General features: G+C 38.1%; 1 protein-coding gene across 5 annotated transcripts in view; it reads right to left on the bottom strand.

Moving 5' to 3' along the window:
- LOC136288367 (3'-5' RNA helicase YTHDC2-like) overlaps nucleotides 1-19,285 on the bottom strand; it is a 33,968-nt gene that overhangs the window by 12,915 nt on the left and 1,768 nt on the right. For 4 of the 5 annotated variants that reach the window (XR_010720511.1, XR_010720510.1, XM_066181413.1 and 1 more), the window contains exons 3-22: nucleotides 18,928-19,124; nucleotides 16,692-16,891; nucleotides 15,857-16,023; nucleotides 12,622-12,724; nucleotides 11,131-11,287; nucleotides 9,250-9,357; nucleotides 7,988-8,136; nucleotides 7,456-7,591; nucleotides 6,901-7,027; nucleotides 6,561-6,626; nucleotides 5,439-5,617; nucleotides 5,170-5,266; nucleotides 5,002-5,089; nucleotides 4,829-4,909; nucleotides 3,749-3,831; nucleotides 2,600-2,705; nucleotides 2,338-2,457; nucleotides 1,716-1,988; nucleotides 1,162-1,288; nucleotides 13-218 (exon numbers count right to left, since the gene is read on the bottom strand). Coding sequence is in view for 3 of the 5 variants with exons in the window: in XM_066181413.1 (XP_066037510.1) it covers nucleotides 13-218; nucleotides 1,162-1,288; nucleotides 1,716-1,988; nucleotides 2,338-2,457; nucleotides 2,600-2,705; nucleotides 3,749-3,831; nucleotides 4,829-4,909; nucleotides 5,002-5,089; nucleotides 5,170-5,266; nucleotides 5,439-5,617; nucleotides 6,561-6,626; nucleotides 6,901-7,027; nucleotides 7,456-7,591; nucleotides 7,988-8,136; nucleotides 9,250-9,357; nucleotides 11,131-11,287; nucleotides 12,622-12,724; nucleotides 15,857-16,023; nucleotides 16,692-16,891; nucleotides 18,928-19,124 (2,770 nt within the window). In the remaining 2 variants the exon portion in view is untranslated. Of the gene's footprint in view, nucleotides 1-12; nucleotides 219-1,161; nucleotides 1,289-1,715; nucleotides 1,989-2,337; nucleotides 2,458-2,599; nucleotides 2,706-3,748; nucleotides 3,832-4,828; nucleotides 4,910-5,001; nucleotides 5,090-5,169; nucleotides 5,267-5,438; nucleotides 5,618-6,560; nucleotides 6,627-6,900; nucleotides 7,028-7,455; nucleotides 7,592-7,987; nucleotides 8,137-9,249; nucleotides 9,358-11,130; nucleotides 11,288-12,621; nucleotides 12,725-13,913; nucleotides 14,372-15,856; nucleotides 16,024-16,691; nucleotides 16,892-18,927; nucleotides 19,125-19,285 lie in introns of those variants that run through there. The other variant, XM_066181414.1, reaches the window with a different exon arrangement.

Here is a 19,285-nt window from a genome sequence, read left to right as displayed (position 1 = left end):
AAGTGGCTTTACCTTTTTATAGTGAGGTTGACTAAGAACAGAGGTAGGATGAAATCGCACTTTCTTCTCCTTTGGTGCAGTTAAAACCAGGCTCTCTCTGTCTACATGCACAAGATTGGGATACATCCCAGCCGCCAAGGCAGCTTTAACTACGGCCCAGTTTTCAGAGTTAGCATTAACATCTCTAATATCAGCTCCTCCTCTGGCTCTAACAAAACCTGAAAAAAGAAAGAGGTCAATACTATCTTATATTTGCTTGTATTTAAGATCTACTTTTTTGCTTCTCAAAAGAACTTTGGGAAAAAAAAAAAAAAAAAAAGTGAAATAAACTACAAATTATTTGCATCTTTCACAACTGCCAGCATTAACAGTACCAAGAAGAAATCCTTATACTGAAATCCTTCCTGGTAAGTGGTTTCATACTAATGTAGAATAGAATTAATTTTACAATACTTCTTTACTTAACGGCATATTAGAAATTGTGTAGTTTAATTGCAACTTGCTTATAACTTGGCGTGAGTGGACCCTGCTCAAAATCCACTGTAGGTGAACTTTAAATACAGTGTCAGTGAACTGTTTGTTAGCATGAAGGGCTAAGCAAGGGAAGTAACAGATACCTTTGGATAAAGGATGAGGCCTTGGAGGGCCCCAAGGCTGCCTCAAGGAGGTAATGGGCTGCCCACACTGAGGCAGCAGAAGACCCCAGACCATAAACTGCCTTTGGATCACGAGGAGCACGCCAGGCACAAGCAGGGCACATGAAGACTGTGCGCACTGACAGTAAAGGATAAAGGTATTTCTTTATGCAGGACACTCTCCAGGAACATCCAGCTTGATCTGAAATTAACTGACTCTGCCTCAGAACCTTGGCTCTGAACTCATTTTCCTGCCTCAGGAAAAAAATAACTAGAATGTAAAAACCCAAGGAAACATGTCTCACTCTGCAAGACAGCAGGATGTTGAACCATCGGGGTGCTTTCAGTTATGTCAGCTGTTTCCCAACCACATTTTCTCACCCTAGCATCTCCTCCATGCCCAGCACGAATATGTACTGGTCTTTTTCAACTTAAGGAAGGAAAAGGACAAGTGAACACTATTCTCCTTACAGTTAATACACACTTCACTTTAAAATTATGTTACAACTTTTTCCAACCTATTTACCTGAGGCTCTAAGCTGGCCAAGCAACTGTGTTCTCATTCCTACAATGATTTGCATTGTGGCTTGAGACAGGAAGTTCTTTTCACAGAAGGCTCTCTCCCAGCCATCACTGCGTGCCTTCTGCCACGCCTGCAAAGAACCACTGTTCAACATTTGCCTATTAATTTAAGTATCGAAAATTTAAAAATGCATGGTTTTAAAAATTACATTTCAGTCTATAAAATAAAACCAAGTAAATGTATCGAACCTGATTTTTTTATTTAACTACTAGATTTCTTTTCCCTATTCCCTAACCAAAACATAATGACAATTATGTTATTTTAAGTTCATTATGTTATTATAGAGATCAGTATGTCAAAATTGTTACCTTAAGTTATCCATGCAACAGGATATAAAGCGGCATCTTGCTGCAACTTACAAAATTTACCCAGGTTTGAGAAGATCAGACAAAATGTGTCCCTGAGAAATCTCTGAGTCCAACGTACATGAAAGCCACAGCCAACCACTCGAGGTCATTTACTCTGCTGTGCCACCAGTGCTCGCCCTGAAAGGATACCTGGAAAGCCCTGAGAAGCACCATGTGGTCGCTGAAGGTCCCCGCAGTAAAACGTTTCCTGCACAGCATGGCTGCACGCTTTTGAGAGGCCAGCGTGGGCAGCACAAAAGGGTCTCGGTAGGCAAGAGCACAGGCAATGGTCAGAACGGGATCCAGGCACTTCAGGACAACAGCACACAGCACCATTTTACCGAGGTGAGGCTCCACCGGCAGCTCCGTGAGGTGATAACCCAGTTCAGTGAGATCTTCCCAAGGGTCCATGGCATCTATGGTCTGTTTGGAAAAAGAAAAAAGGTGGGCATGTAGGGACAAGGGGAAGAAGGGCAAAGAGGGCAAAAGCAGAAAGGATACCAATATTGGACATTACCTAGAAGTAAAGAAGTCAAACTAGTTTCCACTCAAGACAAGATTTTACAGTAGTCCCTTCCTTTAATGTGGGAAAATACATATACACACACACACACACACACACACACACACAAAATGACAACAAACAAAAATTCAAAGCATCCTTAAGTAAGAGAACAAGACTTTCAGTACAATTAAAAGTCAGAAGGGTATGTTACCACACCACAAATACTAATTAAACACAATTCTCATCTAAATGTATTCCTCTGCTGACCTTGAGCATTTGCAGAGCATTCTTCACAATTAAAGCTGGTGGAGGATCAGGAGCTTTCATAAGAAAGTCAACAACTGGACAATTAACTGGAGCCAGAAGTTTTGTGTGTAAACAAAGCTCCTGCAAGTTAAAAATAGATCAAACAGAAAAATACTATTAAGGTTTGGCAAAAAGAAAATACCTACACACCTTTTTGAAGTTGTTAGTACGGTCTGGCAATAACACGTTTCTTAGAAGTTGTAACTTCTAAGTGAACACGCACCTGAAGTGGCATCCTTAGAAGTTCTGGAGTCTGAAATTCCAACATATTCTCAAATCGGAGCCTGCTGAAGAGATGAAAACAGACTCCAGGCTGACAGCGCCCAGCCCTGGAAAATAAAATAAAAAGCTGTGAAAATCAGAATTTCTTCTTTAAAACAACCCAACCAAAGAACAACACCAACTTAGAATGCAAATGCACAACAAGGTCTAAGAGTATGGTAATCCTGTCGTTAAGAGGAAGTTTCTCATATGAATTAGAAGAGTTTTCCAGTACATTAATTGTTTTTGACAGTATGGAAATTATTTTTATCATCATTTTACTACTGAAAAATACTTCCTAATAATTGTAACTTCAACCCTACATTGAAAAATCTGGAGGAAAAAACGCAAGATCTATCTAAATGAAGTGATATAATTTTTTTGCTAACTTGAGATCAATCCAAATCTCAGCCACCTTGTGCCACAAGGAATCTAAGTTGCAAACTTTATTTCTTCCTCTTCAAATTCCTCAGTTACAAGTCTAGATGGAAATAGCAGAATGAAGACCATACAATATGTGAATGAAGGAACAGAGAGGGCAAATGCTCACAATTCATGCCCAGAAACATGGAGGATAATGACAACAACGTGTCTCCAAACAGGCATTTGCTGCTACCTGCACACAACTTCCCAGCCCTCACTCACTGTGCTGGGAAGAGCAGGATCATGGCCTGTCGAGTCATGAATACTTTGGAGGTGGTCAAAAAGGAATCACTGCTCACGGTCACTTCTAAAGAAGGGATGCCAGGGCACCAACTAAAAACTAGCAGCGGGCAGTCCTTTGCCCACAGACAAGTTACTGTGGCTGTTGCTGCTACATGGCACAAAGAGGACATAAATCTTCATGGGGGAACAACAACCTAAACCTAATGGAAGTTCTGGGACTTTCTTGAGTGCCATTCTTCTGTATCTTGGGCAATTACTCCAAGAAAATACATCAAGAGCTGACTCTTCATTTACTGCAGAGAAGAAGTATTAGCCATTACTCAACATGATACTGGACTAGGCTAGAAACATTACCCAGTGTGGCTGCCACAGGTTTGTACTTTACTCTGAACATACAGGGTGGTGGATATCTGCAGAATAAAAATCAGTATGAAGCATTTATTACCTGCCTTTTCTCTGGATGGCACTGGCTTTTGAAATCCATACCATTTTGAGCATTGTAACACAACTCAGTGCATCAAAAGACTTCTATAAAAGCAGAGCAAGGAACGTAAAACCATGATTAGCCATGATACACGAAAGAAAAGGTTTTAGTAAGCTTTTAACAGAAGTTCTTTAACAAACAGAACAAAAAAATTTGAACAAACAGCAGCTTCTGGCACAAAGGTATGCTCGGAAGTTACTTCCCTTGAATTTGTAATACATGTTTTGCATTATCTTTGTGCTACAGTTTTCTAAATTGAAGTCTTCTTTTTGGTCAGTAGGTAATTTTGAGTCAACAAAAGATATGGACTGTATTTTGACTTATTTTGAATTGAAATATCAGGAAAAAACACCTTTTTGTATTGATTAAGGTTTTCTTCTTTGGTTCACTTGGAAATTACATTCTTACGTTCTTACATTTGATGCAAAGTTACAGAAAAAATTGTATTACCATGGGAACTTTAGAAATTCGGCATGTATCTCCCCTGTGAAATCCAACTTCATTTCCAAAGACAACATAATAGACCTTAAACAGCCTCATTATATTATCTCTCCTTTCCTTAACATGAAATTTGGGAATGGGCATTCAACACATCAGAAGCAACACTTCAAAACTGAATGCATTTGATTTGGACTTGACACAATACTAGGACAAAGAGAACTCCCAGTGCTCTCTTAAGTCTCAGGAAGATGGTGGTCTAAATAGATGGACTTCGTTTAAAAAAAATTTTAAAGAATTGTAAATTAAAAAAAAAAAAAAAAAAAAAAAAAAAAAAAAAAAAAAAAAAAGAAGAAGAAGAAGAAGAAAAGAAAAGACATATCAACATTTCAACCTACAGTAGTTTTTAAAGGTTTATTAACAGCTAATTATTTACAGTATTTGTCCAAAAATGAGTATCAAAACTTCTCAGTGATCTTTTTTACTTGACATGCACTAGCCCTCAGCCTACTATAAAAAATAGTACTCTAAAATTTACCTATTATACATTACAGAGTAACACCAGGAAATTTACTTGTCACAGAAAGTTTTAACCAATCATACCTCTTTTGCCTTGCCTGAGTCAATAACAAATACAACATCATTGACTGTTATGCTGGTTTCTGCTATATTTGTAGAAAGAATCTGCAAATAAAACAAGAAACAGCCAAAACTATAGTTAAAAGCAAAGACAAGAGAGATTAATACACCACCTGACAAAGTCCTCTAAAACTTACTATTTTGCGCACACCAGGAGGGGGACTTTTAAGCACTTTCTTCTGATCCAGAGTCTGCATATTTGAATGAAGCATGAAAACCTGATACCTAATGCAAGACAAAGAGCACATTTCAGTATTTTTAAAAGACGCCATGAAAACCTCAACCACAGGAACAAGAGGCTTTACCTGTGAGCGTTGTCAGCAAATCTCTTGTCATCAAAAAGAATACGGTCCTTCAGGCTCACTATCTCATCATATCCAGGAAGAAACACTAAAATCGCTCCTGAAAACAAAGCGGGTTTGCAGAGTTAAGCAGCAAATTCACTAAAAATATGCATCAGTAGTGTGCAGACGAGCATTTGGAAGGTTTTACCGGCTTAGTGTATTCAAAAGAAGGGCAGGATTCGTCAAAGGCTGAATGTACAGTCATTTACTGGGAGCGTGTTTATACTTACCAGTCTCAGAAATATGACAGATGTTATAAAGTAAATGCATAATGAGGTCCAGATCCACTTTTTCATCATCAAAACTGTGATGATAAGCTGTCAATAGTTCTCTGTCCTCTGCACTAAGGTCACTACCGCTTGTTCGGACCAGGGAACTTTCATCCAGATTTCCAAATCCCGCTGAAGCACTAAAATAGACAAATGCACAGACCAGAGTCAAGGCTGTTTGTTTCAGGTTTATATTCAGCCACCAACTAAACTTAGATCAACACCAACAAGACTACTCCTTTCAAATTTCAATTTGGAAGTATAGCAGAACAGCACCCCCAAAATACTATTACTGTTAACTGATTTAAGTGTCACCCAACAAAGCATGAGACTTCCATTTTTAGCGTAACTTCAATTTTCTTACTCTTTATTGAAACACGGCCGTAAGCAAAGTGTCAGAACTCAAAGTATACAGACACTGCTTGTTAACCTGTTAAGTAAGAAGTATTTAAATGAAACGAACTTCCCAAAGGTTTTCCTCCCATAAGCAGGTACCACTCAAACAAAACCTACACTAACAAGTGTTCTAAAAACATTGGTCTCTACAAAATGATAACTGAACTATAACTCTAAGTTAATCAGAAACCAATTCTTGAGCCACCCAGTGTAAGTGTTACTTCTATTAAGTTTCTTCAATATGGCTATTATGTATAGACAGCAATGTATAGATAAGAACACAACAGATTCGTTTCCTAAATAAGCATCTGAAACTAAAATGGTACACGGTAGAATCAGTATCTCTCTCCATTTATGTAACTCCCCATACTCATATCTTGCCTAGACATATAATCATGATAGCAATGCCCACATGGAAATGATAAAAAATAATAATATGACAGAAGTCTACACCTCTCTATTAATCCTAGATTTACACAAGCATAATCACTGAAATACACTGAATACAAGAACACTCTTTGTTTTAAAGAGCGTGTCTCTGTAACATTCCTGGTCTCAAATAAATCCTGCTATTTAGGTCAGATTCAAAGGCATAAAAAGCTAAAAGCTGTTCTGATTAGAAGACAAAATGCAGATTTCCCTTCAACTGTTCCCTTCAACTGTTCCGGCAAAATAGTTATAGCTTACCTGTAGGATTCCAACAGGTCAACAACCTCTGTCTGTCCGAAGCGCTTAGCCCAGTCCACAGCCATCCTGAAAGGGTACGCAGAAATCATTTTTTAACTTCTTCCTTCACAAGACACACAGCCTAAGACTCTGAATTAAGAATTCAATTTATAATTTCCAGAACACAGTGTGATGAACAGAAGTTAGAAAATGTTTCGAATGACAAAATCTACTATTGCTTACAGTAGTCTGTTAAGTCAGCAATTAATGTTATAGAAATGTTTCAAATGTTATAGAAATTTCTTTCTCATTTGTATATTGACAAATAAAGCTATGTTTTGGTTTGTCTGTTTGTTTTTACCAGCCATTAGATGATTTGCAGTGGATATTTGCTCCCATACTGATCAGCTGCTCTACTTGACTCAAAAAGCCTCTCCCTGAAGCAATCATGAGTGCAGTCGCACTGGTTTCACTGTGCCTATAATCAACTGAGAATCATAAATACATAAATAGATTAATAAACAAACAAACAAAAAACCCCACCCCAAATAAATAAATAATCCGGCCAAACAAATAAAAACATTCTTACTTTTTCACCTAAACGTGGTATGAATGTGGCTAATATGACTTTTAAAATCCAGGTCAGAGAGAACTGGTTTTCTGTCTGCATCCCACCACTCAGTCCATGTGAATTTAACACTACTTTAGACACATTGTAACATCTGTTAATACTTCAGAACAAGAATAAACCAAAAATAACTAAACAATTCATTAATTCTTCTAGTTATATTCACTCTTCCAATAGGCATCACAATTCAAACCTAACAACCTTTGAAACTGGCGATAAACCAGCCACAGAAATTCAAGTCATTTTGTTATTGTTTTTTTTTCTTATTTAGTAAGATGATAGACTTACCACTGACATTTTCAGTTAAAATGAGATGGAACACCTGAGCAAAGGCATCAATATCTTTATGCAACCAGATGTCAGAAAGACAAGAATCCATTTCTTTTATTAACCATTGTTCAAGGCAATTCACATCTTTTTCAGTCTGAAGAGAAAAAACACTATTGAAAGATGGATGTCTTCCAAGACTTTATTCTTAGATGTTACACATGAAGAAACTGGACAGTTGCTTTTCCAAGTAACAATCAGAAATCCAGCATTCAGGTACCAGTAAAACGTTTGATTTATACATTTATTGTATCACATGCAAGTACTTTAAGCAATGGCAGTTCAGCCATTTAAGCTGAAGAAAACTTGTGTACAAACTGTACAAATTGTAAGTGAAAAGCACACTTTGGATTAGAGAAGTTCATGACAATTTTAAATAAATCATCTATAAAATGTGTTAATATCCTTCAAGAAATTCTAGAGGAGCAGTATCTTTGGAAAACAGTTTTTAAAACAGATTTAAACATATCTCCCAACAAAAGGAAAAACTTACCAGTTGATTAAATACTGTGTCACCATCATCACCCAACAGACCACAATCTTCAGTTGCCCTTGAAACAGATCTTGGTCTCCCAGGTTCCAGCTTACTATTATTTTCTTGAGCAGAACACCACTGAGTAAGAGTGCTCTGCTGTTTTACTTCTACAATGCATAAAGGAGTTCCATGAAAAGTTTTACGGTCATCCTAATTATCCATTAAGTTAAGTTTTAAAGAAAAAAAAATAGCTGTATCTAATCACAAAGTTAAAACTATCTGATCTCCTATTTGATCTAGAACATTGTTACCAGCCCAACATAAATTCCATGATTAAGGGCATCCAAACTGCACCACTGCAAACATCTGGTCTTAGAACAAGGGAAGAAATAACACTTGGTTGCTTAACCCATTAAAGCCTGCAAACCTGCTGCATTCAAACGAGCTTCCTAAGTAACTTCTACACAGTTCTCAATCCACATCTTTCTCCAGAAGTGAAATGCCAAAGAGCTCTGATAAATAAAACCCTTGCATGTAACAACTAATTTCTGTTTACAGGCAAAAGAAACAGTAGAAGCCACCAGTGCCTCAAATGAGCTTCTCTAGCCACAGTGATCAGAGCTGAGCAACATGATAAATGCGTCGTTAGTATTGTATTGTATTGTATTGTCATAGCTTTGGGGTTGGCCTTTTAAAAATTTTTTTAATGCTCATGAGGATCATTACTTTCAGCTGTCAGGAAGACTTCACAAATATTGTGATCAATATAACCAAATACATCATCAGTTAAAAAGAACCCCTGATATTTGGTTCAAGTGTGTTACTGCTCCTTGACCTAAGTATGTTAAATGCATCCATGTCTGAAGAATGCACTGAAAAATGTCAACAGTAGAAAACACATCTGTGCAAGATGTACAAAATCCTGCCTTCTCTAATGGCTGCGCTTCAATTTGCATCTAAATGTCAGCACATTGCAGCTCATGTTTCTAGAGTTTTCATGTGGGAAAACCCCCACAAGATAATGTCATAATAATTAGGAAAAATAGAACATTTATCAGCTGGAAGAAGTAGGAATAGAACCACTGAAAGTAAAAATATCTTTTTCAATCACAATTTACGTCAATACTGTAAACACAGAGTTTTCAAGATACTTGCTGCCATCTAATCATGTCTCATTTAACAATCTGACTTCAGAATTATAACAGAGAATCATCTTATTCGTTGTTCAATCAATCAATGAAACCCACTGTCAAGCCAGAACAACTAACAAGTCCACCAACCTTGCTGCTTCTCTTTTTCGTACTTTACCATCTCTTTGTTTGTATACCCAGTACTTCGTAAAATGTCCTCCAAAAACATCTCTTTAACTTCAAAAGGTCTTCCTTGGACTAGAAATAGAAAGAATTCAGGAAAGATTAGATATTCCCAAGCTTTACTTTAAGGACTTTAAAGTCTTTAAAAACAGTTTTTATGGACAGGAAAGTGAATTAAAAATGATAGGGCCTGATTTAATGAATGGTTGTATCCCTTGTTAGTCTTGCAAGAGTATCTTCACTTGTGTTTACTTCCTTTAAGCCACTGGGCCACAAAAAAAAATCAAAAAGGAAATGCCAGCTGCATACCTTGTTTTTCATTAACCTCCTCAATTCTATTAAGTGTTAATAGCAAGAGATAGAAGATGGACAGTTATTTACAGCAATTTTATCAAATGAGAAGAAGAAAATAGTCACTTTTGTCTAGGTGTACAAAAAAAGAACTCACTGTGTCAGCTACCTGAATTGCTTAATGTAAGGGCAATTAAGACAGTTTTAGTAGAAGATCCCATGAGCAGACTGCCATGGCTGTATTGAACTAGCTCCTTTCATGAGATGTATATGAGGAGATGGACTTCTCTCAATACCCCCGGTTAGTGCAGCCAATTTTGGCTTTCTTTATTGGCTACTTCCCATGCTCTTTCTCTCCCAGAAACGTACCTTGATTTCTCTTTCAACATCACTGTTTTCTAGACCTTATTTATGGATATTAAATTATGTTTTCACACAGGAAGAATTAATATCTATTACTGGTTCCTCAGCAGATGCTTACCACAACTAAGTTCGTATCACCTAGGACTTTTCTCTCCTCTAGAAGGAACAAGCTACAATTCACACAGTTTTAGAAGCTGTCATGGAGGAAGTCTTCTAACACTAATCACAAGCTCTGTGTTACACACAAATCCACAACTAAAAAATGTTGGCTTCTGTGGTCAGGATTGTGTCAGCTACACTGCTGAAGAATCAAACCCTTTTCAATATATTAACAAACAAAGTTAAATTAGCAAAATTGGAAAAAGCTTCTTTTCAATTGGGATTATCCTGTGAAGTCCAGTATGTGATAACAGTATAACCACTGTGGTAAACTGAAGAAAGAGACAGTAGTCAGATTGATCTAAAAGGATGAGAAGCTGCAAAACTGAAGTAAACTGAAAAGCCACACAAAAATTACAATGAGGTTCATCTCCTCCAAAAAAATTTGCCAAATATTAAAATCATGTGTAACTTTGAGAGTCATGCCTCCAACAAGCTGCAAGCCTTGTTTTCCTAGGCCACAATTCAAAACTGAAAACCAGAAATGGACACTTTTATGAGTAAACAAGAAAAAGTAACTCTTTCTTATGAAGATCCCCTAAAATTAACCAATGACTTGTGTAGAAAATTCCAAATGAAACAAAGAATCTTATGATTAAAACATAAACCCCAATTTGCCTAGAACTGCATTTCTGAAATTAATAGATACAGTTATCATCTGACTTTTATCTAGTAACTAGCAGCAATCTCTGAAGCCAGAACTAGAATCTACTGGAATACACGAACAGGTATCACACTCTTGTAAATCCCAGGGCCTGTACTGCTATGCAGACCAGCATTTTAAGAACCTTTTCCTCCTTGAATTGAACATGGAGGGGGCCAGGACATCCCTGCCTCTACACAATATTCACGGATAAAATAAATATTCCCTCTGAGGCAGATGCAAATAGTTAAGCAACAACGTGAGTAAACAAAGAACAACCACTGCTGGTAACTGTCAGTGCCTTGACTCAGAATGGTTTGCTACAGTTCAGTTAAGATCCAGGAGTCTCAGGGCAGGTGTACTGAGATTGAAGAGTTTACTTAAGTACTTACTATGTATTACTGGGCAACATCCAAAATACCTAATAAAGAGATCTGCATCTAGAGCAGCACTAGAAATAATCAGTTTTAAATTCGCTTGGCTTTGCAACATATCTCGCAGTTTTATTAACAAGAAGTCACTGAACCTATCCCTCTCATGTACTTCATCCTGTATGAAAGGAAACAAAACAAAACAAAACAAAACAAAACAAAAAAAAAAAAAAAAAAAAAAAAAAGAACACGTAAACATCACAGATCCAAGATCATAACTTTGGACAAATATGGTTTTCTTAAAAACTAAAACATGGAATTTGGTGGTGCACCACAGAGGTATTGAAATGTTTAAGTTTAGCTCAAGAAGGACTTTTTTTTTAAACTATCCAAAATTTAAAAAAAACCCACCCCCCTCCCCCAAAAAACAAAACAAACAAACAAACCCCAAAAACAAACAAAACACAAAAAACCAACCAAACAAAAACAAAACAAAAAAAAAATACCTTTAGAAAGTTTTATAAAGGTACCAGAGCAGACTGCACTGGTGTAATGCACAACCCATAACAGACCTTAGTTTCAGAGATCAAAATGAGTACCCGAAACTTCTAATTCTTGCACTTGAATCTCACTTTCAAGATAATGCCACAAACCGCAAATCCAACAAATGTTATTTCAATAAAATTACCCTTCACAACTAATAAGAATAAAAAGAACTGTATGATGCCACATAATGAGAAAAGAAGAGAGATTTCTCAGATCCATTACATCATGCACAAAGCTTATCATCAAGGCACATGTCCGATTAATCATCTTTGTCTATCTTCTGTTTACTTTAAGATTCCGAACGTATGAATCAAGAACAAGACTTGCAGGGCGAATCAAGAATGCACAAACAATTCCTGTGCTTTTTTTCCTCCTTGCTAAACAGACAGGCACTGAAAATTACCAGGTTGTTTTCTGTTTGCAGCAGTGGAGAACTTGCAGGAAACATTCTGGTAATGCTCACTAATCACACTTCACAATAGGAAGTTCACATGATCATACATGAACATAAATAATCTGCTAGAAATTAGACTACATTTTATGTTAAAAACATTGGGCAAACAAAGGGACTGCAAACTTGGGACTGCAGAATCAAGTACATGACAACAGAAACCCTGACACACTCGCACTGAACCTTATCTACGTAAGCCTTCCTAAGGCTCTTCTGCCAACAAAGGAAATTGAGAAAAAATTTGACCTCTGCCCTCCACAACCACCATTCCAAAATTAACTGTTGACACAAACCTAATACAAGATGGTTTTACAAGGGGGAAAAAAAAAAAATGAACCCCAAAAAAGATGCATATTACAATTAAAAAATCAGTAACTCTTCAAAGTTCGTTCAGATTCTAACTTAACAAAAACAACTGAAACGTCCATCAAATTAACACAGAAAACCAGGGTCTCATCTTCCAATTAAGAAACAATACATACTGCTCCATCTCACACAAAACAGAAGATCCTTACCACAATAACATGTGTCACAGTTGATAGGGTGCTGTCTCCTGCCATCAGTGTGCGAAGCAGTATGCCATTAGTGCAAAAGGTTACCAGTGTCTTTGGAGAAACCCTAGTGAACAAAAATGCTTCAGCTTTTTTCACCATTTAAATGCTTTTATTTACTGAAAATTAAAGATTGAGCAGCTCCTCACCAGAAGTGCAATCACAGTTCTGTCACTACAGAGCTCACGCATATTCTTTGTTTACAAACTATGCCTGTTCCCTAAGAGTTCCTAAGGATTCTTACTGCTAATGCTCCAAAACTTCAGACCAGCGATTAATTAACAAGGAGAGATTCATTTTTTTCTAAGTCATTAAGCAAGTGAAACAAAATCTTGAGAACCTTCCATGCTGTACTAATTTACTGCAAAATTCAGGGCGGACTACCTTGAAAAAACAGGTTACAATTCTTCAGTATGCCCTCAGATAGAGTCTTTGTACTTGTCTAGGTGTGGTAGGTTGACCTTGGCTGAATGCCAGGCACCCACCCAGGCTGCTCCATCCCTCTCCTCCTCAGCTCAACAGGGGAGAAGGAATTCAAAAAAAAAGGCCTCATGGGGCAAGGTAAGGACAGGGAGAGATCACTCACCTTCTACCATCGTGGGCAAAACAGATTTCACTTGTGCAACCTGGTCTACTGTATTACCAATTAAATCCAACTAAGATAATGAAAAATAGAAGCAAATGTTACAACACCCAACACCTCCCCCCACCCCGCCCTTCCTCCCGGGTTTAACTTCCAATTTTCTCTAATTCCTACCCTTCAGTGCTCAGGGGGGCATGCAACGGAGGCTGTGGTCAATTCACCACACCTTGTCTCTGCTGCTCCTTCCTCCTTATGGGGGGGCGAGGAGGGGGAGGGGGGGAGATTTCTCACACTCTTCCCAAAATGCTCCAGTGTAGGTCCCTCTCCTGTGGTGCAGTCCTTCAGGAAGAGACTGCTCCAGCATGGGACTCCCAGGGCTTTACAAGTCCCACCAGCAAAACTGCTCCAGTGAAAACTCCACTCTCCCTAGGGCCACGTGTCCTGTCAGGTGCCTGTTCCGGCACTGGCTTCCCACAGGGTCACAGCCTCCTATGGGCAAGCACCTGCTCTAGTATTGGGGTCCTCCACAGGCTGCAGCTGCACTGCTCCACTGTGCACTTCCATGGACTGCAGGGGAACATGCTCCCTCACCACAGTCTTCACCACAGCCTGCAGGAGAATCTCTGCTCTGGCACCTACCTGGAGCACCTCCTGCCCCTCCTTTGCCACTTACCCTGGTGTCTGCAGAACTATTCCTCTCAAATATTCCAAATCCTCTCCTTGTACTGCTGCACAGATTCTCTTCTCAAATATGCTGTTCCAGAGTCATGCTCACTGTTGCTGACGGGCTCAGCCTTGCCTAGAGGTGGGTCTCTCTTACGGCCCACTGGCAGAGGCTTTATCTGACACGCGGGAAGCCTCTTCTCACAAAAAACATCCCCCTCACTACCAAAACTTTGCCAGACAAACCCAACGTCGCCCTAAGTTTTCTTGCATTCTAAATGGTTGCATTCTTGTGTTCGCAGCTTCATGTAAACTATGTCTCCAACTAGCTTTGTTTACATAGTTCTCCTCCGGGAGGAGAAATGTGATTGACAGTGCTGTCCACCTATGAGGTCGAAGAAGTGGCAACTTGTGTAGCCAATCTTTTGCCTTCAGATAAAGTGTATATACATGGAGTCAGAAAAATAAAAATAGAGCTTTTCCTGCCTGACCTCCTGCTGCCTGCCTCATTCTTTCGTGTCCCTAAGAGCGACAACCCAAGACACTATCCTTGGCTGAATCTCAAATAAATCACCTGAACCTTTGTAAACGCTTTGCTTTTTCAACAATTGAAAACTCTTCCAAAGTACCTACTACCTCTGGCAGTGCTAGCTGTGCAAGTAAAAAAAAGCAATTACTTCCTCCAACACTGACACTTTCAGTACTGACAACTACCAGGAAAAACTGTAGAGTACTACACAAGGGAACACACATACAGATGTCTGGATTTCAAGTTTGGAATTCTTTCTTCACTTCAAAAATACTCTTACATGTTGAACTCATGGAACACAAACCAGATGGAAGTGCTTTACTTTTTTAATCTCTACTCTTCTCTCTTTTTCATCAGCCTTCTAGAAATCACCACTACTCTCTAATAGACACTAGAAGACTAAAAAATACATTTCTGTGTTACTGCAAACACTTGCATTCAACACTTTTTGGCAAGACGGAAACATTGCCGTCTCTCCCTTTTGCTCTTTCTCAAGTGAACTCTTTGGTTCCTCTGCACTGCTTCCAGGAATTCTCCCATCTGACCTATACTTTCTTTTTCTTCATTCAGCATTAATTCTTCCACACAATAATCATCCACCTTACTTGCAATTCATCTTTACTTGCTCTTCCAATCGGTTAATAGCCTTGTGACCTTTGGTACGCACTCAAAACTCTGTAACTTGGCTTTGCTGCTCAAGTGCATTCATTTTCATTACAAATGTATCATCCATAAGCAACATAACCAGCCATACCTTTTGACATCTTCTTCTCACTGGTATCCCAACTGCTGCCCATTCCTGAAAATCCCACTACTCAGACAATTCTAAGATTTCAGAAACCACACACAGTCTTCAGATTTTTACCCATCCCTGCCCTGCTTTACGAGAAAATTCCTCAGGTCGTCTAGAATTTCTGCTTTTGCTTTAAACATAAAAGACGAAACAGAGTCAATTTAACCCAAAGTAGATTGGTATTGCTCAACTACATCATTCGCTTTCCAATTTTGTTGTTGTTTTCCCTTTCCTCTGCCCTGTTGACTCTCCCTACACAGGTTTTGTCACAGCGTGCTGCTCTTCCTGCCTATTTTCAAAGCCTGCAGAACTTCTGGATTTATCTATGTTAAAAGTAGAGAGGACAAGGATAACCACACACATACTCCCTAGAAGAAATCAAGAGAAAGCACGTGCAGTTCAGTCCTACAGAACAACTCACTGGATGAAACTGCAAAATACCGGAGAAAAACCATCCTTTTCAACTCTTAAACATTGATTACCCAAAATAACGCATCCTGCTTATACTTTACACAGTGATATTTTTACCGACCTGCATCCCAAATACACTGTAGTTTAAATAATCACATGACTAAATTAAACACAAAACTTCAATACCACATCAAGTGACTTGAAGAAACGTCATCAGTACCTGCTTTCTAACCGGATCTGATAACCAACTGTCTGGCCAATCTTCTCTCCTCTTTCCGCTGCCACTCTTTCAGCCACAGCAAGTGCTGCCAATCGTCTTGGCTGAGTGCAAAATATACGGCACGGAGTTCCATTTTTGTGACAGTCATCAAGAATAAACTGGGGGATCTGTAAAGAAGTGGTTTAAATTTACTATTTACTTTGATAGACTCATAACTTTTTCATCACAATGAAACAATTCAACTACATCTCAGTATCACACACTCTGCAAAATGAATCACAATAGGATTATCATGGCAAATTTACCTGAAGTGGCAAAAGAGGCCACAAAAATCAATTTTGGCTATTAAGTTTAATCTCTTTCAAATAAAACACAACAACAACAACTACAATAACAAAACCAAAAATCCCCACCAACCAACCAAAATTTGAAGCTTCTCTCTCCTGCTTCAAGGAAATCTCCGTAAAAACCCCTGTAGATCATCTTTCATTGTAACACAGTAATACTCTAGATACTAGGAACTAGCTTTAGAAGGAAAAGGGTACACAAAACTGTAGCTACTTCCCCTTCAATATTCTATGATTATTTTAATGAAAAACTGATATCCATCAGATAATCGTGCAGAGTAATTTATGCTTTTAGTATGTATCTGCTGGCTTAGTATTGCAAAAGCAAAAAACTGAACTGGAACACTCGACTTCCAACCACATAGGAAAACAAAGAGTAAAAAACTTAAAACTGGAATAAAAAAATCCTTATTACAGAAATATTACAGATTTGGCATCAGTTTGGTATAAATACAGTTATGTTTTTTTATGTAACTGAAGAAACTCACTTGAGTAGTTTTTCCTGATCCAGTCTCTCCTACAATCAAAACAACCTTATGGTCCTTTACTATTTTAACAATTTCTTCCTGTTTTTCAAAAACAGGAAGTGATTGCCTGAAGGAATCAAACTCTGATTCCCCTCTTCTCACTGGAACCTGGGGGATCCCATCACTAAGTCGTCCACTTGTCTTGTTCACATCTTTGTTTTCTGTGAAAAGAAGTCAATACATTATAAAGGAAGGTCACTAAAACACTGGTTAAATTTGTACTTAGAAATGAACGCTCCTGATTTTATGAGCTTCCCTGTTGATAAAGTGAGAAAGCCAAGACATACTTAAAAGTGGTTTTCATGATAACACACTGTCGCACTTTGGGACACGAAAGAACGAGGTAGGTAGTAGGAAGGTTAGCAGGAAAGTTCTATCTTTAATTTTCTGATTTCATTTTAGATACAGTTTTTTCAGAAAGTAAAAGACTGGCTACACAGGTTGCCACTTCTTTGACCTCGTTAGTGAAGATCACTGTCAATCCCATTTCTCCTCTCAGAGGAGATATATGTAAACAAAATAAATAAATTCTAAAAATATATATAGTTTTCTTGAAGCTGCGTAAGAACAAAATGCAAACACTGAAAAGTAAGCAAAGTTAAAGCCACAACACATCACGTTATGGTGCTTGAAATAAATATAGTTCAAAGGATTTTTTACTTTCATAGAAATTTTGAACACAACTGAATTATCACAGTGCATTGCTCGAGTTAAAAAAAGGCCTGAAAAGCTTAGAGAGAAATAGAAACTGAATCAGAGGAAAAAAGCCTTGGCCTTTCTATCTGTTTATACATTCCCATCTCAAGAGTTTGCCTAGAAAAATCCACCAAGGAGTTAAACACTTCACTTACTCCAAACTGACAAGTGTGTTTTCCAACAAAAAGACAACTTTACTGGGATTCATATGCCATCTTTCACATCCTTACTGGTCTTTTAAGACCTTCTTTCAGTCAGTCTTACGTCAGCTAATAGCCTAGTCTTTAAGATTTGTCTTAACACCTACTAATTCAAACAGATGCATCCAGAGCCCTGGAGCCACACAGCAGTGGGATGCATCAGAAAGCAACCCATAGGCAGCTAAAAAACCTGCAGTCTTCTGAGGAGGCTACTTCAATGTCAGCATGTTAAATGCTACTCTGTAATTCCTCAACGATTATTTGCCAGATAACTGAAAAGCAACTTTAGTTCCATTATGTAAGCTTAATACAATTATTTCATGCAATTAACAGATTCATATGTTAAGTTACAAACACTGTTTTACCAAGACAGACAGAGACGAACAGACTAAAAGAGCCCAAGACCATTCTGGAGAAGTAAAGAAAGAAAATTTTACACGATTCATTAGTTTATACCTTACATCCCTACAATATTGTTTTTCGGTACTTCTATTAGAGTTTCCCTCTTTTCACTAAACAATCCTATTAAACAAATGGAACAACTGAGAAAGAAACCTAGCAAAGGAAGCACTTAAAGCACAAACAAAATGAATTTAAACATTTAAACAAGGCATACTGCTATGTTCTCTGTTCACTAACCCCAGCTTGGTACACAGAAACACAACATAACTTTTACAAACATAACTGTTAAGGCAACAGCCACGTTTAAAGCATTGTTGAAAAAAAACCCCATCTTGTATCAGAAGTTTGTCCTTCAGAGAATTTTATGTATGCTAGAAATCAAGAACTTCACATAACAGCCCGAGTTTACTCAACAGCTCTTAGAGACCCAATCTATTGCAGATGACAAAACACAAATCTCTTATTTCAATCAAGGGCATGGATTCCTAAAGAACAACAGCCAGTCTCATCTTCTCTTAAGGGGATTCTTACACGGAGTGACGGCAACACTTGTCTCTTTAATCTTACGCCATGGAACTTGCAGGAAACCTCATTTCACGGTTGTATTTGAAAAAAAAATCTGGCTGAAATTGGCTCAAAGAATCAAAATTAATTTGATACAGGGGAGACATTGCAACGTGGGGGACATGACTGCCTGAACACGTTATGACACAAGTTTTAAAAGACCCTATATTAACAATTAAAAGTCGAGAAAATTATTAGGTTTGTTTGGAAAAAGAGTGTCAGTCAGGACAGAAGAAGAGACAAAACAGAGGGGTTTGTTTTTGGGTCGGGTTGTTAGTTGTTTTTTCAAGTAGTGTTGATTGACAAGCCCTTACCACAAGACACAGTGAACATACCAGATACAACAGCACAGGCATTCCCTCGTTCTGTCTTAGGCAGAAGGTCCGTTCGTTCTTTATTTGTGACAGGAAAACTCTGAATTAAAGCATGAACAGCGCGTTTTGTACCAGGAGTTAAGGCACAAGTCATCACCGCACGTTTGAGTTCTGATCCATCCTTTTTTCTTACAGTCAGGTATCGATTTGCTCCTTTCCTGGGAGAAAGGAAAAACAAAGGCATTTCAGGAATAAGCAAACTAGTTACCTCTGTGGAATGATCTTTGACAAGAATTGCTTCAAGATGACTTTCAGCTGATTTTCAAATATAATTTCATAACTAGAATCCTCCAAATAATGTCCTAAGTGGCATAATGCA

This window comes from Chamaea fasciata, unplaced genomic scaffold (genome assembly GCF_029207755.1).
Source record: "Chamaea fasciata isolate MVZ Bird 193981 ecotype frontalis unplaced genomic scaffold, bChaFas1.0.hap1 SCAF_4, whole genome shotgun sequence".
Classification (NCBI taxonomy): Eukaryota; Metazoa; Chordata; class Aves; order Passeriformes; family Sylviidae; genus Chamaea; species Chamaea fasciata.
Note: the sequence above shows the minus strand (reverse complement) of the source record. Positions and strands in the feature narration are given on the sequence as shown.